General features: G+C 47.8%; 1 protein-coding gene across 22 annotated transcripts in view; it reads right to left on the bottom strand.

Annotated features, from left to right (window-relative positions):
- HDAC7 (histone deacetylase 7) overlaps positions 1–15,018 on the bottom strand; it is a 242,137-nt gene extending 227,119 nt beyond the window's left edge. For 6 of the 22 annotated variants that reach the window (XM_084836472.1, XM_084836481.1, XM_084836484.1 and 3 more), the window contains exon 1: positions 1,906–12,116. Coding sequence is in view for 4 of the 22 variants with exons in the window: in XM_084836477.1 (XP_084692603.1) it covers positions 1,906–1,989; positions 12,027–12,090 (148 nt within the window). In the remaining 18 variants the exon portion in view is untranslated. Of the gene's footprint in view, positions 1–1,905; positions 13,603–14,675 lie in introns of those variants that run through there. The other 16 variants (XM_084836486.1, XM_084836488.1, XM_084836494.1 and 13 more) reach the window with 8 other exon arrangements.
- Between the last annotated feature and the right edge of the window lie 2,260 nt (positions 15,019–17,278).

Genomic DNA, 17,278 nt, shown 5'->3' with positions numbered 1-17,278 from the left:
GCCACCCTGCTTTAACACTTCCTGCTTCAATGCTGTTCTATCAATACACACCACATTTGTCATGCATTACAGTTAGTTATATATCCAAATTAGTTAACGTAGTACAGTTAGTTACATACTTAAATCCTGACCCTATAAAAGAATGTATGATTCCTAGATTAAGCTCAGGTACTATGGACATAAAAGACAAGAGAGACAGAAAAGTCAATATTTGTCATTTACATATGCAGTACTTAACATCTATTGGTCTGTATACCAGTCTGTACTGGGGAGCGGCGGAGCTTACTTTGTCTCTAAACAACATTCTGATTACGAGAAAAAGCAGTGTTATCTCCGCTGTCTCCTTCGAAACTGTTTTTGGAAACATGTAAAAAATCATCAGTGGCTCTGCTCTTTCCACAACATTTTGCAAAATCTTTTCTCACACGGCTTCCCTTCCCACTCACTCTTTCCTTTGCCATGCCAGCATTTCTGGGCTGTTTCTTACATGATAATTCATACTTGGGTGCCGATACCCAAACACAAGAATGCATGCACATTCCATCAGATATGAAGGGCCCACACATGTAAAAAGAACTACCACTTTTCCCTTTAACATTTTCATCAATGCAAATAGGATCCTACTCCTTTCCCACTCATATGTACTCTGAGGCAAGCAAAGATGTATACACTTTCATGTCCTCCTTATCTGACCCAATGTGCCATACTCGTGGGTGTGTTTTGTATCTGGAGCAACCCCAGACTCTTCACCATCTGCATGAATCCTCTCAAACTGGCCATTGGGTCAAGTAAGCTGCCATTTTTGCCAGTGCAACCAATGAACATCATTGCACATCAGCAGTGCAAAACCTTCAGCTGTAGGCCTTATCTGGCCCATGGAGGTTCCCATCTGGTCTACTGAGGTTGGGCTCCCTCTGCAGGCCTCACCCATTCCCCTCCCCAAGTCCTGTCCCCGAAGCTTGGGGGCTACTAGGATCCTGGGGTGAAGACAGGGAGAAGAATCCCGGTGGTATCTCCAATCTGTTGAATGGCGAGGGGATTCCCTTGCACTCTGTTCCCCTCCCAACTGCCAGGGCGAGTGGCATGCAGTGGAATTTCCTTGTTATCTCTGATCAGAGATAACAAGGGGATTCCCCTTACTTAGCACACTACTCCCAATCAGGAGAGGGAGTGCTACGCTAAGCAGGGCCAGCCCTACCATTAGGCAGAGTGAAGTGGTCGCCTTAGACAGCAGATGCTAACATGAGGCAGCAAAGTATTGGCGAAGAGAACTTTGTATAAAATGGCTTGCATTGTGCTCCCTAAGCTAGGTTGCTGCCTTCAGGTGTAGTGGAGGAAGCTATCCCATGGCCAGTGTTAAAAAAAAGTAATCAACTGCCAATCCGTTTAGCTTTTGAACACAGAATGGGAAGGGGCACCATATTGTTCTTCGCATCAGGCAGCAAAATATCTTGGGCCAGCTCTAGCACTAAGGTCTTTGCCCGCCCTGAATCATTCCCAATGGAAGAAGCCAGTCTCCGGCTGAAGCGGCAGGTGGAGACGCGCCAGCCTTGGTTCAAGCCCAGACCAATGATGCTGGCTGAGTCTGGTGGCCTGCTGTGCAGCACCCCATGGGGACAATGCAAACCACACAAAGCTGGGGACTTGGCCAGCCCTGGGAAGAGTGCTGCTCTCCCCAGTGCCAGCTGGAACCATTCATGTGGCCTCCACCATTCCCATGGGGAAAACGTGCTGTGCGATTACGGGGACTTGGCAGGAGGGGGGGATGATCCAGGGGGTGTGGCCACACTTCTTGATGCCATCCAGCCTGCAGAGGGCCCGGGGGGGGGGACAATTCATCCCTCTCCCCGCCCCACCTAAAACCTAATCCCTGCCCCCATTGTGTACATGATTCATGGTACTCACAGAGTTCAGCAGCCAAAGCTGCAGTCCAACCAGCCAGCCCAAGATAAAAGGGGACTGCCTGGAATTCGGAGTCATTTAATTTAGCTGAAAGAGAAACCAAAAATTAAATGGCTGAATCTGAGCAATTCCCTTCTTTGTTTACTTAGCCAACTTGCTTTGCTAAGCAAACCGCACACTAACTCACATGGCTGCTTTCTCCTTGTGCTCAGCCAAGGAAACAGCACATTGGTCAGCCATCGTTTTGCCAGAGGGTCCCCACTCCTTAGGGAGTGTGGCAGGTTCTCCCAACTGTCAGGGTGGAAACTGAGCCAATAGGGCCCCAGAGCAGTTCTGACTCTGAGGAGGAACAGCAATGCGTGGGAGAGGAACCAGCTCATCCCTCACAGGCACAGCAGCTGGCAGAGATTCCTCCTGCCAGCATTCCTGGGAGAGATAGTGACCCTGGCAGCAAGAGAACACTGTAGGGGGGCTTGCTGGACGCTCGGTGCCGACGCAGGGAGCGACGACAGATGGAGGGCGCGGAAAGGAGGCGTAGCGCTCGTTTGGCGCGCAAACAACGGTCGCATCCCAAGGACCCAAGAGAAAGACGGAGGATCTCTCCCTAGCCCATAAGTTCAGGGTTTTCCTGTGATTCTCCTTCAAACGGGGACCGACTGCCTTACCTGGAGCTTAGGCTACTCTGCTATCTTTCCCCAGTGCTGTTCCTTGCTTAGCCGCTAGTGATTAGTATCTGAAAGAGTCATAAAGTAATAAAGGAATAAAGCCTTGGAAAGAATCCTCGTCGTCTGAGTCGGCTATTGGAGGGGACTGCAAGAGGCAGCTAGGGCGCTCCTGACACCAACGTGCCTTTCATCCATCTCCCATGGCTGCCACCCCTCTTTGTCCTCTGGAGCTGGCAGGAGAGAGAGCCACAGAGCACCTCTCGGGGAGCCAGATTTGGGCTGGGACCACCTGCTTACCCTTCACATACAAGTTCAGTTGAAGCTGTGTGTGTGTGTGTGTTTTAACTTTAATTTAAAATAAGAAAACCCTGTCACCAGTGCTTACAGGGTGGCCAGGGATGACACCCCCCCCTAACTTTTAGCACAGCCCCCTTTGCTACTGATTTGGAAGGGCACAGGGACATGATGTGACTCCTCACTTCTATTCAAGGGCCTCCCATGGCCCTGTAGCCATGATCTCTCCACAGTGTCTTTCTATGGCTCTGTGCCTGGCTGAGGAGGACCAGACTGGTCTCCAGTTCTGTATTGCTTTGTTTAGTCAAACTGTCTATCCGGATCTACCCATGTCCAGTGCTTGAATTGCAGGGGGATCCTTGGCAGCTGCCCGCAGATCCTAGTCTGCAACTATTCTTCTTGGAAGGAGGAGGACAGCTGGTACGTATTTATTTTATTTATATCCTGACTTTCTGTCCCTTCCCTCAAATGATGCCCAAGGGGGTGATTCCACAAAATAGAAGGAGAAGCAAATGGAGTACCAGATTCTTTAAGAGCAACCAGCTTTGCTGTGCTTTGGTCCATGCAGGGCTCCATGAGCGAGTGCTCCACACCAGTAAAAATCACTTCACAGAACATACTTCTGGGTGGGGTTGGAGTGAACATCATCTGACTGGCAGGGGCTGCTCAACCAATAAGAGAAGCTTCCTCTTCCCCCCCCCCCCATTTCTCCTTTCCCCTGAAGGTCCAGATGCACCTGCATTTCAGGAGCAAGCCTCATTGACCACAATGGGAGTTACTTCCAAGTAGACACACATATGCTTGTGCTGGGAAAGATGGGGGTGGGGGAGAACACAAAGACAGAAACCAGCCCCCATTTTAACCCGATGCTACCCAGGATCTCTATAACGTAGGTGTGAAGTCGTTACTTCCTAAGGCAATAAACCAAACAGAGAATCAAAGCCTCAAGATCACGCTTTAGAGCATTTAGGGAATGTGCTTTAAACTGTGCCATTTCATTTGAGTGGGATCTCCGTAAATTCTGATGTGGGCATTCAGGGGACAAGCCTCATTGAGCACAATGGAAGTTACATCTGAGCAGACACTAATTTGTTGGTGCAGGGATGGGAAACACACAGGAAACACCTCTTGACCGGGGTCACGGTGAAAGGACACCCCTGGGCAGGGCTAGCATACCCGAGGTCGATGCAGGGGTTGGGGCACACAGCAACTATTCTGCCGAGAATCCTACTTGAGGAAAAGAATCGGACTTTAAGCAGTCTCGAGAAATCTGGTTTTTCTGTAATGGGCTCTGGGGTGACTGCTGGATGGCGATGACATCCTGTATCCCTAATGACCTCCACACACAGCCAGCTTGGAGTAAATCGCTCATGGAGACACCCCCCATGGCAGCTAACAATAAAATCCAAATTAAAAAGCAAGGGTTGGATCACTCACAGAAGGTCCCTCCCCCCTCCTCCACACCACAGGTCACCCCATTCAATGGGATCTCTGCCTCTCGGGGCAGCATTTTCAGCAGGTCGGAGGGGCTGCGGTGGGAAGAAAGGGGTGGGGAAGTCCACTTCCGCCTGCACAGCTGATCCAGTGTAGATGTGAATCCAACCCAAAATCTTAATTAAAACATAATGTAACACAAATAAATTAAAAACACAACTAAAAGCACAATTCAAGAAATAGACAGCACCCAACCAATTAAAAAGCCTGTTAAACAACAGTCCAGCTTATATGCCAAAGGCCTGCCTGAATCAAAACATCTTTGTGTGCCAGCAGAAGCACAATGGAGAGGAGGCCAACCTAGCTTCCCTCAGCAGGGAGTTCCAGAGCCTGAGAGCAGCCACCGAGAAGACCCTTCAGAAGTTGAGCACACCCCAACTACCACTCTCCAAAGTGGACTGCTAGCAAATCCCAGGGTCTAGACACCATTTCCAACACCCTTCTTGCCTCTGGGTTGGCAACTAGGAGACTAGATGGTACCCCTCAGGCTTGGCTTGGGGTCCACCAATTGGTGATCCTTACCCCCATTTATTTAGGCTATTTCTATACCACTTTTCCGAAACCCACCAAGGCAATGCAGAAAAAGAAAAGGAAAATAGCACAACAAACAATAACAACCATTTTAAAACCCAAGTTGAAAAGATTTTGACTCCCTTCATGAAGGCAGATGGAGATGAGACCAGCTGCAACACCAGAGAATGCACTGCACAGTCAGGGACCAACACAGGAGAAAGCCCTTTCCCGCACGCCTGACAAACAGGCCGCTGCAAGCAGGGTGTCCTCAAAATGGTCTCCCCTGCTGCTCTTAATAACCAAGTAGGTTCCTACCAAAACAGGCTGTCCTGCTATGGCTGGATCAGGCTCATCCCTGGCCAAGGATGGGGCAAATCTGTGATCTTGTGGTCGGTCAGTCAACAAGCAAGCAACAAGCAAAGGGCCAAACACAAGGTTACTAGTCAAGAAGGGAGAGGTCAAAGGTAGCCATGATCAAAGCACAAGAAAACAGTCCAACGCAAGCAAAGTTCAAAGAACAGAGACTAGCAGAAGTCCACGAATCAGCAGCAGAGAATCAGCCAACCAGCCAGGTCAGGGAAGCAAGGGCCCCCAACAACTAGGCTAGTAAAAAGATGCTGTTCCAGCAGCTAATAAGTTCCAACTGAAAGCTTATATAGCTAGAGCCCCACCCAATCAGCTGCAGCTAATCAGCACTTTGGTAGGAGTCTTACTCATGAGGAAGACCTTGCTCATAAGGAGGCCTTCACTCCTCAGTAGGCTGTTACTCATGAGAAGCCTGGTTGCTATGAGTCTTGAGGTGCACACTTGAGGGCAGGGTGGGCACTCGGCCTCCCTCTCTGACATCAAGTGTGAAGAACAGCCCTCTGGGAGTTCCTCAGAGTCCACTGATGTTGAAGGGCCTGGTATATCTTCCCCACTGATGCCAGAGGTGTCTGGAGTCTCACTAAAAACAATGGGGGCCGTGGGGTCTGCAGACCCTGCCAGGTCAGGATCTTCCCCTGCAGAGTCAACTTGGCCTACGTCAGGGTGAGGCATGACCCAGCCAGTCCTTCAGTTCAGGCCATGTCTTTCTCCAAGGCTGAAGATGACCCTCGATTCCTCCAGCCACCAATCATTTGGTGGTTTCTTGGCTTTTGTACCATTTTCCCCCATTCAAAAAGGTCCAGATGCCTCTCCTGAGGCTTAATTACTGGTAGCAAGCGCTTTAAGCTAAAATAGGCTGGTATTTTTGGCCCCACCCCTTTTGCCTTTGCCCCGACTACCACTGGAATGCTGCCCCTGAGAGCTCCAAAAAGGAATCCAGTCCTTGGCCCAAAACATGTTGCCTACCCCAGCCCTAGAACAGGGAAGCACAACCCACTGCCTTCCAGATGTTTAGACTGCCATTCCCATCATCCCTGACCATTGGCCATGCTGGCCAGGGCCAATGGGAGTTGTAGTCCAAAACATCTGGAGGGCCTGTACCCCTGCCCTTGCAGTTGTGACTGCAGGAAGATCATCAAATTCTGGAGAACCCCTATTTGACCACCATATGATCACCAAATTCTGGAGAACGCGTATTACCACAAATTTGCACTTATTTTTCAACAAAGAATCAGACTATAATCAGATGTTATAGATATAGCTCTGAACTAGTCCAGTTTGCTTGTTCTTACATTTCAAATGTCAAGACATGCCTGTCTGTTTTGAACGATCTGCCCAACCAAGGCATTTTGACGCTTCCACTTCTCAGATGCCTCTGTTTTTATTCTGAGTAATCAAGAGGGGAAGGGGAGAGAGACGGAATAGTTGAATGTTAGCATTTCCTGCAGGTCGGGCTCCTACCCTAAGACAGAACATGGTTGCAATAAATATTTGGCTCTGGGAACCGTCTTATCAAGACGCACATAAATTGGCGGAAGTTCAGAGAGCAGCACGAGAAGGGATCAAGCAGCTGGCGGGGCTGAGATAGGAGGGGAGATTAAAGAGCTGGATGCTTCAAGGGGTAACGGCTTCCAGAGGGGTAGCCATGTAAGTCTGCTGCCGCAAAAAACAGCTAAGTGTTTTGTTGCACCTTAAACATGCATTATGGCAAAAGCTTTCGTGGATTAGACACCAGCAGGTGCATGCCGTCCACAAAAGCTTGTGCCATAATAAATCTGTTGGGTCTTTACAGTGCCATCATGAGACCCTTCGTTGTTTTTACACCAAGGGGTGTTGCTGAACAGCTGTGATAACAAATAGGTTGGGAGGGCTGCTGCCAGTCAGTGTCGACAATGCTGGGCTAGATGGATCTGTGAACTGACTCAGTATAAGGCTGTTTCCTATGTTCTTGTGACTTCTTTTTTTTCACAGTAGTGGCTGTGGCTCAGCAGTAGAGGGCCTGATTTGCATGTGGAAGGTCCCAGCTTCAATCCCCAACACCTCTAAGTACATCTGGGAATGAATCCTGCCTGGAAACCTGGGGAGCTGCTGCCAGTCAGTGTCGACAATACTGGGCTAGATGGACCTTTGGTCTGACTTAGTATAAGGCCGCTTCCTATCTTGCTATGTTGTTGTATTGCAACTCCTATAAGCTCCAGCCAGCATAACCAACAGTGAGGGATGATGTTGGACCGCAATGTTGAGCTGCGGTCCAACAACATTTGTAGGGCCGCAAGTGCCTTGCCCCTGCCGTCAAAGTCTTGAATGGGAGGAGGAGGAGCAGGGAGGCACTCTGTTCCAAGAAAACCTGAGTGATCCCTTGAAGATGCTCCATGTCTCTTCCCATAGTTTAGGGCAGGGGTGCACAACCTCTTTGGGCAGGGGGGATTCAGAGGCCACACATGCACGTGCAAACACATGCACACGTTGATGCACACACATGGAGGCACGCGCATAACTGCAACTTTAGGCCATGATTTACTGCAAATAGTAAACTCAGTTTAACAGCCATTTTATTTAAATCTTATTTATGTGTTTAACTCTATCCTGTTTTTCAACTTGGATTGCTAACTGACCAGAAAACAAACACCGCCCAGGTGGGTTCATGCATCTATTGGGCTAGGTGCCAGAGGTTTTGAGGAAAAGCCACACTTTGGGGTTGGCCACCATAATTTTTTGAGTAAAACTCTGTGTAGGCATATGTGTGTGTGTTTTAATAGGTAAAGACCTTAAACCACCGGACTGATACCTGTGTGAAGCAACCAGTAAAATCTGGAGTGTTTAAGGAAGTTTGAGAACCTTTAAGGATACTGTTGATGAAGTTCTATGTTCTCCCTGCTCAGATAGACTGCTCCTGCTTTTCTACAAATGACTCAGTTCCAACGTTGTTGTGCAGAAAACCTGCCACTGGTCACTATCCAGCTGGACAGAACTGTATGTCTCTAATTTTCTCCTTCCCCAACATGAGCATCATTCTATGGCTGGCTGTGCTTTACTGTATTAGGCTACAGGCAATAAGAACCGATGACATTACCCCTTTGTCTGGCCTGCCACCCTTGCAAAGAAGCAGAAGGAGCTGGTATCTGTTTTTTTATCTGTCATCATGGAGCCATCAACTGAAGCTAACCAGGTTTGATTCTGATCAGTGCCTGGATGGGAGACCTGGAAACCCTGTGTATTGACAACACCAACTGGCAGCAGTTCTCCAGGGTTTCAGTCAGGACTCTTTCCCAGCCATACCTGGAGATGCTAAGGACTGAACCTGGAACCTTTTGCATGCAAAGTAGGTGCTGTACTATTGAGCTACAGCTTTCTTGACCCTCCCTCAACTAATCCCTTCAGGAGCATCTAACATTCTTTGCCTTTGTTCAGCTGAACATAATCTTCACAGGGCATTAAGCATGGATTGCCATTGCAGGGGTCAGTTGGTCCTTTGTGCTCAGCATCTGACCATCAATGGTAGCCAGCCCGATCAGCATTTCCCCCATTCCCTCCCTCCCTCCATAATTTGGGCATCAATCCGCTGGGCCGGTGGAAATGCATCTTTCAAGGATGTGCATTTTGTATGTTGGTCGGTGTGCAATTCCTTCTTTGTGTCCCATTTACCCTTCAATCTCTCACATAATGCCCCCTGCCCCCAACACTCAAGAACTATGTGTTGGGAGGGAAATACAGGTTTCCAAGCCCATGTTTCTGTCATTTCGGGCATCTGCAGGGGAGGATCAGAAGGAGAGGGTGCTTAACCCTCCCGCTACAGCTGATTCTCCTCCACAAATGCTCCCCCCTAGCCATGTTTATATGTCCCCCAAACCAAGTAGGGTTCTGAGAGTAGAGCAACTCTGGCTGCAGGGAACAAGCATCTGGAGAGGCATATGCAGGGGGAGAATTAGTAGGCAGGGGAAGGGTTAAGCACCCTTCTTCCCACTTGCTGATCATCACCTGCAAATGCCCCCACCCCACATTCACATTAACTGGCAGACATGGGTTTGGCAAACATGGGTTTGCTAGTATAATGTGTAGTTCTACCCTCATATACATCCACTACTCACAAATTCCAGGCACATACTACTCCCATACGCACAACAACAAGTTCTAACAGTTGACCAACAACACCATCTACTCCTTCCTCTGCTGAACCTCTTCCCACCAACAACCAGGAGGTCTTTATTAGGGACAATTGGTAGGTGCAAGAAGGGTTAAGTACTTCATCTTCCACTTGCTGATCCTCCCCTGCAAATGTTGCATTCACAGTACTGGAAGCTGCATTCATGGCACACAACCACCACCCTATGTATCCCTAGGCCTTATTTGCTCAGAGTTGCTTTAAAAACAAAATCTTCTAGCCAGTTGGAATACTCATAAGCATCCCATAACACATCAACAGCTGAGCTAATGGCTAGGGAGGGCTGATTTCAATCAAATGAAGCCAGAGCTCTTTCAGTCACTGACTGGGTTCAGACAACACACTAACCCACACGCAAAGGTTGAGCGTGGGTTGTCGTTGAACCATGAGTTATCATGTAGTCTAAAACCAGCCATGCTAACAAACCATGGACTGTTAACCACAAACAACCCATGAAGATAACCCATGGTTTGTTTTTGGGTTGTGAACTGTAGGTTGCTTATGGATTAACAAACCATGGGTTATCATGTTTTCTGTACCCAGCCAATGGGTTGGATCCAACAGTCATATGAGCGGAAATCTGCTTATGCAATGGGACTTCTCCATCCTCTCCTCTCCCTTGCAGCTTCGCATGCACCCCAAGATCTGCTCTGGAAGGTCCCCTTACCCTCTGTAGCAGATTCGGGAAGCACATGAAGGGGCTGCAGGAAGGAAGGGGAAATCTATTCTGCCAGAGGTTTCCCTTCCACTGGCGGAATGACACCATTGGATACAACCCGGCACCTACAGAGGTATCAAAGACTGAAGCTTGCTTTTGTCATGTTGACCTGATTTGGGGGGTGGGGGAAAGTAAATTAGCAAAAACACGGTTTTTCTGCAAAACTGTGATTTAGGGCAGAATCCTATGCCTGTTTAGACAGAAAAAGACCTACAACTCCCTGCATTCCCCAGCCAGCCATGCTGGGTGGGGAACACTGGGAGTCGTAGGACTTTTTCTGTCTAAACAGGCATAGGATTGTGCCCTTAATTTGTTAATTTAATTCATCTCTCTTAGCCTATAGCACATGTCCTAAAACAGGGATGGACAGACTTCAGGTTTGCAGGATCTACTTCATATTCTACTAGAACTTCCCGAGGTCTACCATCTGATCCAAAATGATGGCTCAGGTAATAGACCCACAAGCCTACCCAACCTCATGAGGGATATACTGGGATGCCCTGCATGCACAAATACAGATCTACATCTGAATTACTACCGATCAGGCATTCTAAGGGTGCAATCCTATGCCTGTTTAGACAGGAAAAAAGTCCTACAGCTCCCAGCATGCCCCAGCCAACATGGCTAGTTTGGGGATGCTGGGAGTCGTAAGGCTTTTTTCTGTCTAAACAGGCATAGAATTGTGCCCTAATAGTCTAATTTAGACCTTTTTTAGAAGCTGCTGTTATGAGAGTTGGAGAACCTTGCTGATCTACTGCAGATCACCCAGACAGCTACCAGGGATGATCTACCAGGAGAGCCCAATTTACCTTCTGCTCATCTCTGCTGCCTTATAAGATTGTCCAAAATAGCGTTGACTTTGCCATTTTTTTAAAAAAAGCAACAAATATTCTTTTGGATATGAAAGCTGCTCTTATGAATATAATGACTGACAGCCACGCAAAGTCCTGTCCCCTACGTGGGCTCTCTAACCATTTGTTATGAGCATCTACTGTCCCATATACATTGTCTAAAGTAGCACTTTTTGTTTGTCCTCAACTTGCCATCCAATCCATTTACACTATATAATGAGGGGCAGACAGGGACCATATGAAAGTTCCCCACCACCACCACCACCACCATGTATATTCTCTGTTTGAAGTTTGCTTCCTCCCATTAAGAGCTGCCTCTCTCTTAACTTGGCCTCATGCCCCCCCCCCCCCACTTCAGGGACAAAACAAGATCAAGCTCTGGAGCCCATCAGGAAACACACCACAAAGAAAGAAGTAAACAGCATTCTCCTTTTGCCTGGTTTCCTTTCTAAGAGGTTGATCCCCAAAGGATTCGCTAAACTGTAGGAATTTGGCAATGAACACTTCTATTGCCCAGGCTAACCCCCCCCCCCCATGGAAATGGGGGTTGGCTGCTTTGGAGTTCCTGCCTTGGGTTGTCTGAAGTTTACAGGTTATCTCTCAAGGCAATCCTTGGCCTGGAAAAACTAGGGATGGGACAACAGGAAGCAGCAGCCATAGTTTATTTGCTGCAGTCCTGTACACTCTTCAGTGAGATGATTAGTGGAATCCTATACATGTCTACTCAGATGGCCAATTGAGTTCAATGGGACTTGCTCCCAGGTAAATGGATTGCTTAAGTCGTATTGAACTAAGTGGGACTTCTGAGTAAATATAAATAGGATTGGAGTTTAAATGGCATTAAAATAAAGGTTTAGAAGCTGCAGACTTATCCCCATGCAGTAGTATACCTGGGACTAGATGGCATTGGCTCCTGGCACCCATGTGTAGGGATGTTGGAGAATTCCGCCACGGATCTCAGTGAGGCTGAATGCCAGTGTATTTGGCCCCCTAAAATCCGTGGCGGAATGAAGCCCTCCGCCCCACCACCCTGCGAAAGGCGCACGAAATGGAGCACTTACCTGGTGCTGTTCGCACTGCTTTGCGAATGGCGGCTGCGTCTGTGGCCGCCATTTGCTTCTTCATTATAGCAGTGATAGGCTACGTAAATACTTACGTAGCCTATCATGGCTAACGCAGGGACACCATTTGTGCCCCTGTCTTTCGCCGTGATAGGCTACATAAATATTTACGTAGCCTATCACGGCAAAAAAACAGGAACGCAAATGGCGGCACTACGGCGGCTGCCATTTGCATCCCTGCGCAGCCCAGCAGCTGGATGTCTGGCTGCGGGCGGCCCCAGCCGGCAGCTCCGCAGAGTTGCCGCGGAACGGAGCCAGGGAGAATTTCGGGGGGAGGGACGGAGCACCTCCCCCCCACCGCGGATGTCCCTAGATGAAACCAGGTAAGTGTTTTGTACATCCCTATCAACGTGTAGATACATAGGCTCAGGTAAGATGGAACTGGCACACTGCCAGTTAAATACCTGGAAAAAAAATGTTTAAAGGCACATGCAGTGAGATGTATCTTTCTTGCAAGGTATGAGTCCATTTAAAAAAAAATCTCCTCTCCCAAAAGCCAATCTGGCTTTCACACTCACTCAGTACTCATGTGATGCTGTTCGGAACAAAGGAACAGGCACCTAGGAAGAAACGTGCATCTCTGTGAGAGAGGGCAGTGTGCCACCTGTCCTGGTCCAGGTGCTCCTGCTGCTAGCACATTTGTACGTATGTCAGCATCAGCTCATAGGGAGAGGTGGGTGTGAGAGAGAGATCTCTCTTTCTGATGATTTTGCCACACTTCTATTCCCCATCAAAAATCTGGGGCAGGCAGTGAGTGGCAAAGTTCTTCTTCCCTCGATACAGGATGCTAAGACAAACTTATTAACCGGTTGCATACAGATACTGTAGTAAACTCTCACAGGGTAAATGGCCACCCAATGTAGTGCAGACACAGTTAGAACTGAAATAAGTTTGGGAGGGAAATTCTCAAGCAAAGTATCAGTCAAATTTGCTAAAACAATAAATAAATCAGAATGCATATTTGCCCAATTCAGATTCTCTACCACCCCAACCAGTATTTTCAAATATTCATGCTGCTAGGATTTAAGTATTTTCAGGTTAAAAACAAAAGATATATAGTACTGAATTTTCCATGCTCATCTTATTATTGACGAACGAACTATATTTGATTTTTTAAAAAACCAACCTGAAAGTCAATTTTCAAAAGTGAAATTTGTACATTTTCAAAACTGGAATTCAAATTCAATTTTCCCCTGCCCCATCCCAGATTACAATTTCGGGGGGGGGGGGGGATCATTTCAGCTTTAGTACAACTCATGCAGAAGCAACTCACAGCAGTTGATCTGGCTAAGCCAGCCCAGCCAATTCAGATACAACTTTATTGTTCTCAGCAAACCATTACTTTTTCTTCCCCTCACAGCAGTGTAAATAATGTTTGCCTTTCTTCATTCTTATACCCAGCAATGCCGTTAAGCAACCTAAGAACTGACCCCTGACGTCCCATTCATGAACCGCCCCCCTTCAATGCTTCCTCAGTCTCACTCTTTTGTCAATTGATTTTATCTCACAGTCTGAAGCCCTTCTACCAAACAGATCAAAAGAACACAATTTATCATCTGCCCCAACCCAGCGGACAGATCTGGCGATCAATTGCAAGAAATAGCTATTATGGACTCTTGAGAGAAGCTATTAACAAAAGCGAGCAATCAATTGGGGAAAAGTGATCCAAAAAATATAGACACTCTTGCTGCTAAAAGAAAGCACACTCAGAAGCACATCTGGTTGAATTTAATTGGGCTTACTCCCAGGTAATCCGGGGCATATTAACTCAGGAGAAAGCCCTACTGAACGCACAGGACTTACTTCTGAGCAAATATGGATAGGATCAGGCTGCATACTGACCATACTGCAATCATCCCCTTTAAATCTCCATCTATGACTGCATCTTGCCCTGAGAAAGGCACCCACCCAGCATCCCAGCTCCGACTGCGACTGGGCAAGTGGAGAAGAGCAAGAAGAAAACAGATCACCAATTCAGGTCATTGCTCCAACGAAATAGGGTCATATGAATGCAGCAGAAAAGAGGTTGGCCCACTAAATAAAAGGTCGGGACAGGCGGAATGGAGAAGCAAGCATCTGACACTTCAAGGTGCCACTATAAAGCCAAGCACCGAGCTGTCTTTCCATTCTTCCAGAATGGGTAGAGTTCTGTGTGACTCAGAAACCTGCATACCCTCCATGCTGAATAAAACGTTAGCTGCACAAACGGTATCTCGCTTAAGCGGTCTGTGTCCTGCCTCTTTATCAGCGTTGGGATCACTTGCTTTCGAGTATGCAAAAAGAAATCCAGAGTCTGCCCTTGACATGAATTCGGAGGCCGCGATGGGTTTTGCAGGCTTGCAGCCGCCAGGCTGGGCGTGCTTTCTCTCTCACCACGTTGAAGAGAGCATAATGGCAGAGCCATGCGTAACTAGTGGCTTCCACAGCCACCCCCCGCGCCCTCCCCGCCCCGTGTGCATCCGTCTGTAGACTGTGAAAAAAAGTAAGTAGCCACAAATAGACGCCGAGAAAACATCAAGAGCAGCAACCACCCCAAACGCTGCCTGGGTTCCCACTGCTTTGCAGAGCAGCCTGTGGGTTGATACTCACCCCTGTTGAGTCCATGCATCCAGGGCCCTTTCAGCAAAATCCTCGAAGACAATGTCTCATCGTTCAAAGATTCTCCTTTGCTTTGCTTTGCTTTCTTTTCTCGTGGAAGGAGGACGCAGTTGCTTTCTTGAGCCACAAGATTTACCGAGGTTCAGTGAAAATGAGAGAGAGAGAGAGAGAGAGAGAGAGAGAGAGAGGAAGGCAGAAGGGGAGGGACTGGCAGAAAGAAAGGCCCACAGGCCGTATAGAATGACAATGGGAGGAAATGCTTTATCAGACTTAGAAAGACCAGCCAGTCAACCCTACCCTGGGAACAAGGGGCGGGACGGTTGGGGCTTAAGAGAGAGACCGGCGGGTTGGGGGGCGGTGGCGGGAGAGGGAGATGTCCTGCAAGAGAAAGACAAGTTAGCCAATCTGCTGTGGTTCTCTCCCTCTCAAAGCCCGTGGCACGCACGAAGCGGCAAACGTTTGGGACCATACCCTCCCCCTTTAAAAACACACACAAAAAACATGAGGTATAGTTTCTTTGAAAAGCGGGGCGGGTGGGGGGAGGAAGGGGTTGACAAAGAGATCGCAAGGGAGCATTGGAATCTAAACTGCTTTTCTCATGCGCTCCCTCCTTACCAGCCCCCCTCTATCCCATCTTTCCAAGATCTTGTGAGTCAAACATTAGCAATGTGTTACCATAATGTTACAATCTGGTGTGTTGAACTCGAGAGGGTTCAGCTAATAAAACAGATGCACATATGTTGACGGTGTGCGGTGGAGGGGGATGTTGTCACCAGAGGACACTGCGGGGGGGGGGGTGAGAAGGGGGACTTCCAGACAAAACTTTTATTTTTATTTCATTTATTTACAACATAATTTATTATGCAATTACCCTGCCGGAGACATGGAATTTCAGGGGGGGGGGGTTTCCAGACCACGAGGTCTTCCAATTGTAACCCAATTGTAACCTTCCAATGCTTGCACGCTGCTTCTTCCTTGGCACAGAAAACCCGTTATGGAAAGGAAGATGGAGTGATTGTGCAATGCCTTTCGAACAGGAGAACTAGGGGCCCCTCCTTCTGGAGGCTAGGGTGGCCATGTGTCCCACTACTTTACAGCAGGCCCGTAGCCAGTCTACAACTTCTGGGGGGCATCCAAAAAAGTGGGGAGGGGTTCATCTGGTTTGCTGGCCTTTGAAGACAACATTATAAACTGTTTTTAAACTATTTGTCTTATCTATAGGACAGAGAAAAATTAGGGGGCAGCCCCCCACCCCCTGGCGATGGGCTCATTTTACAGAGGACAATCCTCTATTTGAAGGGCAGTTAGAAGACAGTCCTCTATTTTCAGGTGTCCTCTGTTTGAAGGGCTGTCCAGTTCAAATCCTGAGTAAAGATAAAGAAACAGGAGAAGGAAGAGCTGAGCCTGGAAGATGCCCGTCAATAGCACTTGGGCAGCAGACTGAGCGGGCACACAGATCACCTGGTCCTAATCTTCACCCACTAGGGTGAGATGTACTGTATTTCTATTAAAATGATGGTATTTCAAAATTAGCATCTATACATAGAAATTAGCATGTGCCAATTTTATGCAAATCCATGCCCTCTTTTGGTCCTCTTTTTTGGTGATGCACAAGTGACCGCTCCACCAGAAGCACCCTGAATGTAAAAGATGTGTCATTCACTCGAGGCAGCAGGGCTCACAAGGGACACAACCCAATGGGACATGCTCCTTTCCAGTCCAATGCCTAGAATGTGCACAAATAACACATCCATGCTCCAGGCACCTCCCATTAAAATGCTCAAAATGCATCCCAGTGGGTTTTGCCCAAGGCCACTCTGGGAGCTCCTAGACAAGGTTTTTACAGTGCCATTGCCCTGCCTCATTGACAGAATTTTATTTCCACTCATAACTCTCCTGTATTTTCCCACACCGCTTCTTTTTTCGTGCCACAGAGAATCTTCTAAGGAGGGCAAGATGGAACACCTGCACAAGGCCTTCTGATTGTTGGCGCTAGGAGCCATCTGTCTGGAAGCACCCACTGTGTTTGGCTGCACTCACCTGAGCAGAAGTGAAGAGTGCCAAATATATTACGAAATGCCAGGTTCACAACAACTCGCTGCAGTGTTTGTTTATTCATGAATAATACCTGTATACTCCTCGATATAACAACATCTCTAAGCACTTTATGTATTGAACTATTACAATTCATTATTAAAATACTCATTTAATAAACAATTACAGGAACAACAACAACAGCAGACAGGGTTCACGCACATGTTAAAGTCAGGAATATACAACAGTGTTCCTATCCTCTCCCCTTGGAGGATATAGATCAATAAAAACAGGCAGAGTGGGGGGAGGATATCTCAGAATTCTTCTTGCATCTACAAATGCGAACTACTTTGTAAATAACCACAGACTTTTGACATATCTTCTAAGCAAGGGGCATAAAGGAGCAATCCTATGCATGTTTAAATAGAAATATGTCCTCCAACTCCCAGCATTCCCCAGCCAGCCAGCATTTCCCCCACCCTTAAGGCTGCAATCCTATGCATGTTTAGACAGGGAAAAGGCCTACAACTCCCAGCATTCCCCAGCCAGCCTTGCTGACT

Source organism: Heloderma suspectum, chromosome 2 (genome assembly GCF_057233095.1).
Source record: "Heloderma suspectum isolate Gila_16-S chromosome 2, 16-S_ref, whole genome shotgun sequence".
Lineage (NCBI taxonomy): Eukaryota > Metazoa > Chordata > Lepidosauria > Squamata > Helodermatidae > Heloderma > Heloderma suspectum.
The sequence above is the reverse complement of the archived record's forward strand: the minus strand, read 5'-3'. Positions and strand labels throughout refer to the sequence as shown.